This window comes from Euprymna scolopes, chromosome 7 (genome assembly GCF_053919585.1).
Source record: "Euprymna scolopes isolate OS-2025 chromosome 7, ASM5391958v1, whole genome shotgun sequence".
In the NCBI taxonomy this organism is placed as follows: Eukaryota; Metazoa; Mollusca; class Cephalopoda; order Sepiida; family Sepiolidae; genus Euprymna; species Euprymna scolopes.
The window spans coordinates 155,881,136-155,896,651 of record NC_136488.1 but is presented as its reverse complement, the minus strand read 5'-3'; the positions used below and the strand labels follow the sequence as shown (position 1 = coordinate 155,896,651).

At 31.1% G+C, this 15,516-nt stretch overlaps 1 protein-coding gene across 8 annotated transcripts in view; it reads left to right on the top strand.

Moving 5' to 3' along the window:
• The window catches only part of LOC145280086 (multifunctional protein CAD-like), a 181,194-nt gene that overhangs the window by 61,639 nt on the left and 104,039 nt on the right, over positions 1–15,516 (top strand). For all 8 annotated transcript variants that reach the window (XM_080131792.1, XM_080131798.1, XM_080131799.1 and 5 more), the window contains exons 6-14: positions 1,118–1,289; positions 2,687–2,872; positions 3,923–4,024; positions 6,045–6,183; positions 7,713–7,844; positions 8,464–8,697; positions 9,433–9,654; positions 12,002–12,190; positions 14,332–14,565. In XM_080131792.1, coding sequence (XP_079987918.1) covers positions 1,118–1,289; positions 2,687–2,872; positions 3,923–4,024; positions 6,045–6,183; positions 7,713–7,844; positions 8,464–8,697; positions 9,433–9,654; positions 12,002–12,190; positions 14,332–14,565 — 1,610 coding nt within the window. The remainder of the gene's footprint in view (positions 1–1,117; positions 1,290–2,686; positions 2,873–3,922; positions 4,025–6,044; positions 6,184–7,712; positions 7,845–8,463; positions 8,698–9,432; positions 9,655–12,001; positions 12,191–14,331; positions 14,566–15,516) is intronic.

Here is a 15,516-nt window from a genome sequence, read left to right as displayed (position 1 = left end):
TATTCCTTCAGGCAGACTAGGAATGTTGAGTCTTTAATTGTATCCTCAGTAATTACTGCCTTCCGTAGTTGTTGTTTCACCACGTTTTTGGCCAACTAATCCTCTGGCCTGCTTTGGGTAGGATTGAAACTGCTATCTTCAGACTATGCTCACCTGGAACCGTAAAGATTCAATATCTCTATCCACTGCACTATGAGCCTCGATGGCAGTAAATAAATAAAGAGGAACTTTTTATAAAATATACCAATGTTAAATTTTACTTTGCATCACTGTTTTTAAAATTAAGTGTAAATATGATTTGCCAAGTGCAGTAGATTGAGGTAGGACTGACAGAGATGATGAAATGAAAAGATGCTGATTGGTTAATTCGATCATGTGACAAAGTTAGCTTAACAATGTAAGGTATTGATAGATAGGTATAATTTATTATTTCTCCTGAAATAAATTAGTATAGTTTTTTATTATATTAAAAAATTGTCAGTTATTGTCCAAAATTACTTCTCTAATGAAAAACAAAAATTTTAAAAAAATGTATGATGTTTATACCCGTGAACAAAAATATATTAAAAAAAAAATCATGTAAATTGATCAAATAATTTTGAATAATATAAAAATAAAACTACTTGATCAATTTATATAATTTTTGGAATATGATATTTTAATTCTGTCATGAGTAACTAGATTGTACAGATTTCTTTATTTTTGTTTGATATAGAAGGAATCTTGGACAAGAACTAAATTTTTTTTGTGTAAAAATAATTGCTATTTTCAGCTTTATATACTGTATAAATAAATAAAAATATGAAGACTCCTTATAAACTGTTGAATAACTGCTAGGCTGTCAGACACCAAAATTGTTTGAAAGCCTTCAAAAATGTACTGCAATTATGAAAATTCAATTTATTTGTATATTATTCATCTAGTCTTTGCCTTTTGAAAGTTAACTTTTATTTACCTCCTGCCCAGGTTAGAGACAAGGTCAAATGTGAGTTTGAAAGTGTTTCTGTACAATACAACTGGATTCAAACTTGGCACACAGGTTCTCAGTTTGTGTCATTAACCACTTAGCTGCCAAATTAAAACCTGCTACTTAAAAATGTCTTCTATTTGTTGGCAGAATATGATGGTCTGTTTATCAGCAATGGTCCTGGCGATCCAGAAATGTGCACGGATACAATTAAAAACCTCCAAAGAGTAATGAAATGTGAGCCACCCAAACCAATTTTTGGTATTTGCTTAGGGCACCAGCTTCTTGCTTTAGCAGCAGGTGCTACCACTTTTAAAATGAAGTGAGTATCTGGGTTTTATATTTACCAAAAATTTAATGTTTACATCTTGCCTATTATTGAACATAATACTCCCCGCTCCCTAGTCATTTTTAAATTTAGCTGATTTCCATTAAATTTGAATTTTATGCTTTAGTTCAAACTCTTATTCTCATCCTGGTTATAATGCAAGGCCACGAATTCATTATTACTCTGAAACCTGTACAAAATTTCAAGCTGATCCCTTTATTTTTTCCACAGAGGTAGATTGTTGTCATTCTGTCGGCCAAATTCCATAAATTAAGCATGTTCATAATATTGTTTTTTCTGGTTGTGGTTGAAATAAGAACAATCGGTGCTTATTTAGAATTACACTTGATTTAAAAAAAAAAAAAAAAGAAAAAATCTTTGATATATGTACTTGTCACGGTTCTTTTTAAATTAGGAAATCAATTTTTACAATTTTTTACCAATTAATAACTTCTTTTAAATACAAAATCTCCGTAGTCGAATTGCCGCACTTGAATTTTGGGAAAATTTAAAACCTGACTTCCAGTCTCTTCCTCACTTCCTCGTAAAATTTATTTTCTTAATTTAAAAAAAAAAAATACTTGATCAATTTGTGATTTTTGGAATATGACATCTTAGTTCTGTGTCGTTAAAGATTTTTCTGCATTTTTTTTTTTTTTTTTTTTTTTTTTTTAACAAGGTGTAATCCTAAATATGCATCAAACAATCTAACCCTGTTTAAATCAAGTTAATAATTCTATCAATTTCTATTAAATTGTGCGACCACTTTTCGTGCATGTTGCTTGTGACATTGCATATTTTTATATATTATTGAATTCAAAAATGCAATTAAAATAAAATTATTTTAAAAGTTTAGTTTTATTAGGAAATTTCAGTTTATTCAAAACAAGTCAGCCATCTTAATTCATTGAAAATAAAAAATTGAGCTACTTTACGACCCTTCAAAATTTGAAAGCATTTAAACTGTCAGCTATAATAGTCATTTCTAACTTTTAAAATTTGATAGTTCATATTGAGCTGCCCTCTTATAAACAATTGTAAAAGATCATAGAATTTGATTTTCTTTTTTGGGGAAAAAACCCAAAAAAACAACTACTTCATCAAGTTACATGATTTTTGGAATATGACCTCTTCGTTTTGTGACAAGTACTTACATCGTAAAGATTTATTTATTTTTTCTATTCAGTCAGTCCAATTCTAAATAAAAACCAAATTAAAGTTTTATAAGAATATGGTTAATAATTTAATGACTAAACAATACTGTAATGATTGAATTTGAGTTCAATTTTTATTTTTAAATAGTAAAGATTCTTGAACAATTGTTGGTAATAAATGCTCCCTTGATTTTTTTATTTTATTTATTTATTTTTGTATGTTTGTTTTGTCTTCAGATATGGAAACCGAGGTCACAATCAACCATGCACACATCATGACACTAAACGCTGTTTCATCACAACTCAAAATCATGGTTTTGCTGTAAATACTGAAAGCCTTCCTGATGGTTGGCGTCCACTTTTCACTAATGAGAATGATGGAACTAATGAAGGTATCATCCATGAGACAAAACCATTTTTTAGGTGAGAAGTTTTTTTTTGTAATCTGTTATTGGAGATATATGACTGAACTAATAACTATCGTTGTGGTTATAGAATCATTCAAATCCTACAGTATTGGTGCATAAATCGCTAATACTGTTGGAAATTCATGAAACTTGACTAGGTAAAAATAGCAATTTGTGTGCAGTTATAATATATATATACATAAATGGAATTGTTAGGTCCTTCCCCCTCCAACAAAGGAGGAATTGGACCTAGTAATTCACTCCCATTTGTTTGTTTGCAATTTTCTCAATAACCAGGCTCTGGACTTTTTGAAATTTGGCACAAATCTTAGTCATGGTAAAAGTACATTTTTGCCAGAATGGATTTTCCTGGGATGACTCTGATTACTATCCTAGGGGTCATTATAGGTGTAAAATTGCCCCTAAAATCATCCGTTTATTTGTTTGCACTTTTCTCAATAACCATGCCTTGGATTTTTTTTTTTTTAAATTTTGCACAAAGATTAGTCATGGTGAAAGTAAATTTTTCCCTCATGATGGGGGACTTTACATGCTCCGCTTGTTTCAACATTAAACCTCCTCTCTCCCCAAGCGGGGAATATTGATTTACATAAACATCCACTATAGCATCTCAGTAACTTGACTCCAGTATTTAAGCATGCTAATTGGAATATATTGAAATCAGATGCTCAACAGGGATATATCATTTTTTGTATTTCAGATTCACACACAATACCAATTTCAGATTTTTTTTTTTTTTTTTTTGTCATTAGCAAAAAGTAACTAAACTAATAAAAGGAATAAAAGATCTTGATTATAAAAATGGATTAGAATTCTTAAGTTTCACTACTTTTCATTATTGAGGTTATTTATTGAACTATGTGTTTCTAAATATTTAGTTTTTAATTTTTCATACTGGAATTTGATAGAATTTCAAAAACTAAATCTATCTTAGAGAGTTTTTTTTTTTTTAAATTTATTTCATCTCCCCCCCACTCCTCCCAACCCTCTTTTGTTTTTGCTGATTTTTAACTTAAAAACTAAAACTTTTTCACTTTATTTTTAGTGTCCAATTTCACCCAGAGCACACAGCAGGTCCTGAAGATTTGGAGATGCTGTTTGATGTCTTTGTTAATAAAGTTCGTGCTGCAAAAGATGAAGATGACACGTAAGTTCACACACACACGGCCATCTTGTCGGATTTTCAAAGTTTGATCTAAATAGGGAAGGCTATTTTGTGATGTCACAAATTTTAAGTTTTTTTTCTTTCCAACTTGAAATGCAAGTATAATATCAAGACTATCATTATTTATATCTTTAGAAACAAAAAGATTCAAATTAATTATAAATTACAAACTCTTAAGGATTTGATATCGAGTCTTGCTATTTATCATATTTGCGGCATTTTGTACAAGATACTTCTGGGAACTGTTTCTTGGAAAATGAAATTATACAAACTGCTGTTCTCATTTTGAGTGTTATTCTTACGTTTTGTAACCTCGCACCTTCGGTTGTATTTTGTTGAAATCTGGAATCTGTACAGAATTTTGAACGAAACCCTTTATTTAATCCACGGTGGTAGTATGCTCTCGTTCTGTCAGCCATGACCAGATAAAAGTTCTAAGTGATTGGCAATTGTAATATTAGTATCATTCGATATTGAGGATTGAACCGTTAACCTAAGGAAGATTCGTTTAGAACTTGGTACTTCGTCTGTTAGGCCATAAGTGCTTGCAGACCTGTAAAAGTTTGGAGATTACATCGGTTGAAACATTGTGAAAATAATGCTTGAGATGATAAAAGTAGTGTGAATAATACAAATAATTTCAATGAACGACAAAGTATTATATGGATGGTCTTTCAAATTGTTAGTATAATAATTTTGTCTCCTCTCCTAAAATTTTTGCACGCCAAATTTGGTTAAATTCAGGACCATAGTTTCATAGCTTAATAATAGCATTGCCACAATACGAGAATTTTAGCCTTTCTATGATACTTGTATAAAAAAAAGAAAAGCCTCTGCTAAAAGGTGCTTGTGTAGATTAGTGATATTTTAAACCAACACATTTCCAATGAAACATAATTATGTATGTGTCAATTAGTATAAATTCCAAAAAAATTACGTAAAATGATCCAGTAAATGTACTAGATGTATTTTTAACAAAAAATCAGCCACAATTACAATCTGTATTTAAAAATGGACTGTAATTAAAATCAAGGGAGATAAATCATTTTGTCCTACAGAATTGGTTGCACAACTCTTCCACACTAATTTGTATAATTGGATGGATTTAATTTTTACTTGTAATTATTTTTCTACTAGATAATTTTTTGTAATTTTCTAATTTTGATATAACATGAGTACATAATGTTTTCACCTGAAATGCGTTTATTTAAAAGATCACTAATCTGCAGAAGCACCAAAAATGTTTCTGCAAATTGTATACCATCGGGTGGCTCCTAAAGCTTCATCATAATTTCACTTTGCATTAATTTGTGGCTTTTCGAACACAATGTTTTTCTTTCAGAGCCCTAAAAATTTTAAAGCAATAAAAAGAAAAAAAAAAAATAGAAGGGTTAAGAGGAGGGGGCTTATCCAGAAGTCCTCCTTCTCCTCTCCTGCGTAAAAAATAAAAATAAAGAAAAATCTGTATGATGTCGATACGTGACAAAAACTATTACACACCAAAAATCATGTAAATGGATACTTTTATTTTTAAATATGAAAATCAAATTCTATGTTTAAATGAGTGACTATCACACCACGCCATCTTGAAAACAGGCTGAAGGAATAAGGGAGATAATTCTAAATAATTTGAATTTTTGCAAGATTTTTAGAAAGCCATTCTTAACATGGCTTATTGAAAATAATTAAATTTGCTTTAAAATGATTTTCTTTGTAAAAATAATATATTTGGCCGACATTTTCTTTCCAACATGGATACATGCATAATACAGATTTTTCTTTTCTCTTTTTTGTTTTTTTTTTTTTGGGGGGGGGGCTCAACATGTATACATGCCATGACATTTTTAATCATTTATTTTGGAGATTTCTTGATATTTATATAAACCAAGAACATTCAGATAGTTTCAAGTATAGAATATGAAACAATCAAATTTTCAATATTTAATTCATATTACCTGAAAATATTTACGAATAATAACTTGAATAACTTTTACATTTTCAGAGTGTCTATTGCGGACTTAATCACAGAACCTCTCAAGTTTATCAGCAACCCAATCTGTACGACCAAGAAGGTCTTATTGCTTGGCTCTGGAGGTTTATCTATCGGCCAGGCTGGAGAATTTGATTACTCTGGCTCTCAGGTAATATCATTCAATTTTACTTTTTCATTTCAATTTATTTATAACTTCTAAGTCTAATCCTTTTGGTAAATATAAAACAAGCGAAAGGTAATATTTTTACAGAAAAATCATTTACTTTGGCTCAAAGAATTCAATATCATCAACCTATCAGTGTACAAAGTGAAACGATAAATTTGTCGCCTAAAGAAAACAACACTACAGCTTTATTTTAAAACTTTTATGTAAAAAATCAATTAAGGTAACTTAATTATGTAATAGAGCTGACATTAAATGTAACCACCTTCAGCCTCAATCATCGCCTTGATATTGTTTCAAAACTGGGAGCATGCCTTTTCCACAAGTGTCGGTAAGCTGGCTTTGGTGTTGTGGGAGGTCATGTTGGTGATCTCGACATATAACTAAAGTAGTCTAGCAAGTTCAGAAGGGGAGAGGAGTAGTGAGAGAAAGGTGCAAACTCGTAGCACTCCTTCTGAAGCCAAGCCTGGGTCTCTTTGCACTTGTGGGCTGGCACAGTCCTGCTGCCACACCCAGGGCCTGCCAGCGGCCACATGATTGCACCAGATGATCACCACACTCTTCGGCACATCCAGGTACACTTTGGTGTTGACTTTCAAGCCGACTTCGAAATGTAAGGTAGCATTTTGAGGGTGCTGGCAATGGTCCTGTTGTCATAACTTGAATCGATAGAGAGCATTAGTTGTATAATGGCACATCTCCGATCTCGCTCATTGAACATTGTGTCACTTTCAGACATGATAGAAGGTTCCTATCACTTTTGGGATTTGTACACAATTGGCCAACTAGTAGATGGTCTGCAACAAATAAAAAGAAAACTGGTTTTCATCAAATGGAAATGGAATCCTGTCATCTTTTCTAGGGCGACAATTTTATTGTTCCATCTTATCATTTCTGAGATGGTACAAAATGTTTATTCAGATTGGCATTTGAAGAAAAATATAGAAACATCTGTATGATATACGCACTCGGTACAGAACAAAGATGTCATATTCCAAAAATCACAGAATCAACCAAGTAGTTTTCTTTAAAACTAAGAAAAATCCAAATTTACAATTTTTTAGTGATTTTACTACTAAACTGCATTGAACATAAGGCTGCTTTTTGGTTTTCTTTTTATCTCAACACATCGATTTAAGTTGTCCCCGCTTTTTTTTATTTCATCAAATTAAATCATGGCTGACAAAAACACTATGACTTGCTAAGTCGTAAAATTTGAATTGGTTGAATAAAAAAGTTTTTTAAAAAAATTACATCTGAACCAGCATACCATAATGGAATGAGCAGTGAACAATGTTATTTTGAAATTTTCATAGACCAGTTGCACTACCAATATTTGATAGTCTAGTTTATTCTATTTAATCTGTCGCTAGAGGAAAAATATATGAATTTATAACTTTCTTGAAGATATCAGTGAAAATGGCCCTGACAGAATTCTAACTTGTAATCACTACTCTATTAATAATCATGTGAAAAGGTTGTAATGTTATTTCCTTTTCTTGTTTGAATTCCAGGCTATAAAGGCCCTTCATGAGGAAAATGTCCAGATCGTGTTAATCAACCCCAACATTGCCACGGTCCAAACATCGAAATGGTTGGCTGAGAAAGTATATTTCCTGCCAATCACCGCAGATTATGTGACGGAGGTAAGGTGTTTTTTTTTTTTGGGGGGGGGGGTCTCTACCTTTCCCAAGGTTATGTTTTCCTAATTTTTGTTTTTGTCTCTCTCAATAACATGATGCATGAAAAATATTGATCCTTTTTCGGAATAAGAACAAATATCGAAATATTGAATTTCAATTAAAAACAACTTAATTGTCATGTTGAAACTAGTAAAATATAAAAAAATTATGAGATACAGTAAAGGAGAACATAATTAATGAAAATAGTTTTTGAAGTAATTGCAGGTTTTACTTAAATACTAAACAGAATAAACAAGGGAGGTAATTGCAGTCTCTTATTGGCAGATCAATGAATCATGAAAGTACGTTTTATGTAATGCAGTAATGTTAATAGCAGCATGACAGTTAAATAGATAACATTGTTTTTTAATGGAAATTCAATTTTCATTTATATTTTGAAGAAGTGTCATATATTTAAACTTTGTCACGCACTAAAAACAAATTTATTTTCTAAAAATCACTTGAAGTAAACATTTCTACCAAGTCTATATTTTTGAAAAAAAAATGATTTTTTTTTTTTTTTTTTTTTTTTTTTTTTTACGTTAAAATCTTTGAAAATGCACTAGCTATCAATTTTTTTCAGGTCATAAAAAACGAACGCCCTGATGGCATACTGCTAACTTTTGGTGGGCAGACAGCCTTGAATTGTGGCATTGAACTGACCAAATTGGGTGTTTTGGAGAAATATGGAGTGAATGTACTCGGCACAAAGGTGGAAGCCATCGAATGGACAGAAGATCGAAAGATATTTGCTGAGAAAATGGAAGAGATAAACGAACAAGTTCCTCCAAGTGAAGCTGCTTTCACTGTCGACGCGGTAAGTTTGTCACTTCCTAAAATAAACTCCTGAAAAACTTTTATTCAAAGCTTGTTCGGTTCTTATTTAGAATTAAACCTTATTAAAAAAAAAGCAAAACTACAGAAAAATATTTGTAATATACATACCTGTCACTGAACAAAGATGTCATATTCCAAAAATCACATAACTTGATCAATTTTATTTCTAGAGAAGTAACTGTCTCGCCCGCCATTATGAAAAAAATGTCCACAAAGGGAGATAATCCAATAATTCAGTTACTAGATTTGTTGTAATGCCTACAAATTCCCATTAATCACTTAAAAATAATTTTTCTTATAAAAATTGTAATCTAAAATTCTAATCTACTTGATCAATTTACATGATTTTTGGAATATATTTTTGTTCCGTGACGGGTACATAAACCATAACGACTTGTTTTTATTTTTTTGTTTTTTTAATGGGTTGAATTCTAAATAAGAACTATAGTGACAAGCTGGAAAGAATGGCAAGATGCTTTCTATGCATTTCTCAATCAGTTCAATCAGAATTGTGGATGATAAAAATATCTAATGGACGATGTTGAAAGAGAACCCATGAACATGCACAATCTCCTCTAATCCATTCAGGTGGAATAAATAAAAGATAGAAGGCATTATTTTTAGAATAGCCTTTTGTAATTTCCGAAATGTATAGTTTTCTAAACGGCCATTTTTTTTTTTTTTTTTTTAATTTCTATTTTGTTTTCTCTTTCAGGCTGTTGAAGCTGCTGACAGGGTCGGTTACCCTGTAATGTTGCGAGCTGCCTACGCACTCGGTGGTTTGTGTTCAGGATTTGCTGCAAACGGTGAAGAGTTGAGGGCCTTGGCTAATACTGCCTTTAAACACACGTGCCAAGTCCTTATCGATAAATCGCTAAAAGGATGGAAAGAAGTGGAGTATGAAGTTGTGCGGGATGCCTACAATAACTGCATTACTGTAAGCTTTTTGGTTATTTTGTTTTTTATCATTTTAGCATTATAACCTGCTTATCTAAAAAAATTCTTCACCAAAATAATATTTTTAATAATTTTCTAATTGAAATGCTAGTGAAGCAAAGATAAGTAGGTCCCACAGACGAGCGTCGTGCTTGACATTCGGAAAATTTAGGTTAACAACCGGTGAAGCTACCAAAAATTAACCCTTTTGAATGAAGATGTATATAAACAATATTTTTAAAATTAATTTCTTAATTTTACTTAAAAACAAAATGTAAACACATATAAACAAAATATTTTTAGAAAATAATTTCTTAATTTTAAATAAAAATTGATTGTAAATAAAAATTGATTGTAAAGAAAAATTTTTTTATAAATAATTATTGAAAAATATTGCAAAGTGTTTACATAGCTGGTTCTTTGGGATAATAGGGGCGTCTAAAACCTCTCTTCCAAAACGAAAAAAGCTTTAGTGTTTTTACTATTTTAAAGCGCTTTTTTTTTTTTCTTTCTTTTCTTTTTTTTTTTTTTAGTTTGAAACACAAGTAGTAGCTAGTTAACTTAGAACAAGTGCGCATGGCAGAAATTCTTCAGGGTTTAAATGTATTGTAATGCTTTTATAGTGGTCGAGAAACGTTTTTCAGTCGCCATATTACTTCCTATTTACTTGCTTCCCCACGAGGGCAAGTTAGACACAAGGTCGGTTTTTAATGTAGAGAAGCATTTATTACTGGTGAAATATAAAGTTAAGCTAAAAGTATTTTTTTTTTTTTTTTAATTAAAAATTCAAAAATTTCGAACATTTATTTATAAACATAACGAACAAGTGCAGCTAAAAAAAAAAAAATAATTGCAACCAAAGGCAAGATAAGTTAACGTAACATTCAACATTCAAAGGGTCAATAATGGTAGAAGCACCGGTGTCACATGTCACAACTGTTCAGATTTTTCAGAACGAGGCTCGTCTGCTGAACCTACTTATCTTTGCTTCACCGAAATGCTTTCTGAAAGTCACATTTGTGTAATGATTTTTGAAATATCAAAGTTCTTTCATCTCTTTTCCTGCCAATGCTGTTGTTCCAGAGCTATATTCGATGGTCATCTTGATATTTATATAATAAATGCTTTTTGGCAGTTTTGTTTTTGATTAATTTTTTACATCATAACCTGTTTATCTAAACAAAAAAGAAATTAGTTATGATTGTATGGTTTGGATTAATCGGACAATTGCTCTCATCTTGCATGTTATCTGCACATTTCGATTGATGTAACCTCTGATATTTGTCAGGTGTAGAAGTCATGTATGTATTTGCAGGAAAAAAGAGCTACCTCAAAACATGGCAACTTCGTAACCTGTCGGAGGTTATAGCAATCAAAACGTTGTGCAGATAACACTCAAGATGAGAGCAATTGTCTAGTTAATCTAAACAAAGAAAAAATTATTTTTAAAATCCTCTAATTGAAAGAAATTATTTTTAATAATCTAATATTTGTCACATTTGTGTAATGATTTTTGAAATAACATTCTCTTTTCCTGTCAATTTAGTGTTCCTCAGCGCTATATTCAATGATCTTAAAAATATTCAGAAAATTAACGTCTACGTTGATCATACCACTCTCTATTCTTCTCGCCAATCTCCTTGCGATCAGTTGAAAAATGCTGTTGATTTCTAAGTTGATCTGGGTTCAGTTGTGGATTAAAGTACGAAATGGCTTGTTTCGAACTCTGTTTAGACTCGGCTCGTTTTTTTTTTTTTTTTTTTTGTCTTTTTTTCTGTGGTTCTCGTGGATAGCTCTACTCTTGAGAAATTGACTCTGAAAATTCTTGGTATTTCTTTCTCATCAAATTTTTTATGAAGAGTTCATATGAGACTCGTTGCTCGTTCTGCTTTACGTAAAGTCTATTCTCTATCACTCAAAACTCTTTCTCACACCTCGGGCTATTCTCTAAAAAGTCTATCAAGCTTTATATGGAGTACAACTGCCTTATTTGGGTGGGTGAATCTGTCCCATTTGACGGCATATCAACTATATATATTTTATTATTTAAACACTTCATTGTATATCGGCCATGAAAAAATATTGTTTAAAGACCCATTTTCCAGACTCTCAAACCAATTCAAATGTTTTGTTTATTTTGCTTTTTATTTTTTATTTTTTAAATGTCTTTATTTTTTTTATTTTTTTTTTATAGAATTTTTATAGACTCTCAAACTTTAAATGTCTTGTTTATTTTGCTTTTTATTTTTAACCAAGTTCTTTATAATCAAAGAATGTAGAGTTTAGATTTTATCCTTAAAATTGACATTTGTTCTTGTTTCTGAAGTTAACATTTTATTTTTATTCAGGTTTGCAACATGGAGAATATTGACCCACTTGGTATTCACACTGGTGAATCTATTGTTGTGGCGCCCAGTCAGACGTTAACCAATCGAGAATATAACATGCTTCGAACAACAGCTCTTAAAGTAGTCCGACACTTAGGCATTGTGGGTGAATGTAATATCCAATATGCCCTGAATCCATTGTCTCAAGAGGTTGGTAACTTCAAGCATTTTTATTTACATAATTATCCAAATCTATTTGTTTCTCCCTTAGTTAACCCATACATTACACTTTCAGTAATTAGGTACAGTCAAAACTCATCTACATAATACGTTTAGACAAGTTCATTTGTTATCACCTTACATACGTTTTTTTTAAAGAACGAATCGTCCGATAGCCGAAGTTGTAATTACCAAAGAAAATAATTTAAAGATTATGTTAAAGCTTTCAGATATTCTGAATTCACATTAACCAGAATAATTATGTTGCAATTTCAACAAAATTTTTACAATATCGTGAGGCATCCGTTCATGCTGGATGCTCGTTATTTTTTAAATAAAACAGATGAAGAGGACAATTGTGGGATTTCCACGGGTCGCGCTAGTTGCTGTTATTTAAATACACTTTTTTTATCAACATCTGTGCATAAATGACTATAAATGGGTTGACATGCAATTAATAAATTTTATAACCCGTGCAAGGTAATACCAGTATTATATATATATATATATATATATATATATATATATAATATAGTAGCATTCGTTTGTGTGTGTGTACAACTTTCCTACAGCTCACACTAGTGGACCAATTATGACCAAACCCGGCATGATGATCGTTCCCGACCTAGGGATGATGCACACCATTTTCCAAGGTCATGGTCAGGACTTTGCTGAGCATACAGTAAAATCCCACTCAAAGAACGTTATCTTTGCTAGTCTATCATAAATCTTTGAATTTTATCTCAACATGTTAATACCATTATTCATTGGATTTTGATATAGTCTGACATGAATGTCTACTAGATCCCAGAATAAGGCAGAAATAAAACCTTTAAAAGGTTCAAACTCTATTCACATGTAAACACTTCACCGTAAATTATTTTTTCTTTTCTTTTTTTAAATCTGTACTTTCTATAATAAAAATGGGTGCTTGTTTTGTTTAATCAAGACATTGAAAAATAAAAAATATTGAAAAAAAGACAATTATATTGTATGTACCCGTTATGGAATTAAGTTCACAAAAAAAAAATTTCATTTAATTTGATCAAGCAGTTTTTTAGAGACAAATCAAATTTGATGAGATTTTGAAACATGGACAGAAAAACAAATATCTAGATAAATATTTTAGTTTTGTTCATTTATTTGAGATAGTTTGTCCTTTTTTAATCCCTTTTTCATTTTGTCCCTTCTTGATCCCTTTTTTTGTTTAAAGGCACCCCCCTCCTTGTCCGCAAAATAGGCAAAATGGCAGGATATGATCGATCTTATTAAAATCTCTTTTTCCTCTGTAAAAATAAAAAGTACGTTTTTTAATGTCTTGATTAAACTAAACAAGTACCTAAAAATGTTGCAACATTAAATTTGTTTGAATCAACATTTAATGGATAAATAGTGACCGTGTTTGAATTGCATTATGATCACACAAGACTGATGTGATCCACTCAAACCATCATCTGAATAGTCAAACATATTCTGATAGAATGTTGGAACGTTCTGGACAATGTTATCAAAGCATTTAAGGTATAAAAGAGCTGTTTGAAAAAGTAAAATTGAATAGTTTAACAAAAAAAAAAAAAAAAAAAAAAACTTCTGCAGCAGAAAATGTAATGAACTAAACTTCTCAACTATAGGAAACAGTTCAAAACTTCACTTTATAACAGATACAACAGAATAACATTAAAAAATATGAAATCAATGGACGCCTAACCTAATTAATCAGTTCTTTCAAACCGTAGCATTGCATTCCACATCAGTTAAATAAGATAATGTATTTATTTGATTTCATGTGGAAAATGTATTTTGTATTTTAAATATGAATCATCGAAGCTCAGTTAATATGAGCCAGATAACAGGTGCTGCAATTTGTGCATAAACTTAATGCTGCTCAAAACCTAAAATAACCATAAATGGGTGTACCCGCAATTTAAAAAAAAACAATTCAATAAATTCTGGGTCATGGTGGATGCTGCTACCAAATTTCATTTCTCATCACAAATAAAACCACAAACAAATCAAAACCTTGCATCTTTTGTGATGGTAATACGTTTATTTTATTTGTATATGTTTTTTCTTCATCAATTACCTATGCTTTATTTTATTTATTTGTTTATTTAAAAAAATTTTCTTTTTAGTTTTACATCATTGAAGTGAATGCCCGTTTATCGCGTAGTTCTGCCCTGGCCAGCAAAGCCACAGGTTACCCACTTGCCTATGTAGCTGCTAAACTTGCCTTGGGAAAACCTTTACCCGTGCTTAGAAATTCAGTTACAAATTCCACCACTGCCTGCTTTGAACCAAGTCTTGATTATTGCGTCGTCAAAGTTCCGAGATGGGATCTTAGCAAATTTAACAGAGTATCGACAAAGGTAAGTTTCCATTGTTACCTTATCACGTAACACAATTTTATAATGATCAGATTGAGTTATGATGAAATTAGTATTATTTGGATTACTGTTCTCATCTTGAATGTTAGATTGTGGACAAGGATCCTGTGCCGTAACTGATAAAGTATTAAGTAAAATTCAGTACTAAGTGGCAGTCTTCTGGAGGTTGAAGGTTCGATCCGCGATGCACCTGATGCTAAGAATACAATTAAAAATAACTAAGAACTCCATTCTAGTCGTGGCTGACAGAACAAGAGCATGCTACCTTCATGGATTAAATAAAGGGTTCTGTTCAAAATTCGGTACGGATTCCAGAGTGCGACAAAATACACCTGAAGAAGGTTGGAGGTTACATCAGCCGAAATATTGTGAGAATAAAATTAAAGAAAAGAACAGTAGTTCAAATGATAAAATCCTCGTCTCAGAAAATTCAGAAACATAATGTAATTAGAAATGGATTTTTAGTAAAAATGCAATTTGAGATGTGATCAAATTATAAATGCAGTTTGAATAAACCTGATCAAATAATCTGATATATCTACATAAGTGAGAATGTGCGTGTGGACACTTTTCAACCTATATACTCAACAGATTTTTGATCTATAGACTTGAAATTTGGTATAGAGATTATTCAGCCGTGTGGAAACCCTTTTGATAGTTTTTCTTAAATGAATTTAACGTTATCTTTAATACCTACAGTATTTCTGTTTGTGATAAATAATAATTCTGCATTAAAATATAATATTTGTGCATATTTTCGACCGGGCAACGACAGGCAGCTTGCTAGTTTTATATATAAAACTGTCTCCAGTTTTTTTTTTTTTTTTTTTTTTTTTTTTCCAAACTACATCTCCTCAGAAACGTGAGATCGCAGAGTGGTGCGAAGTTGGTCAAATGATTATATTTTTTTGTGGACATTTTATTTTTGTATTT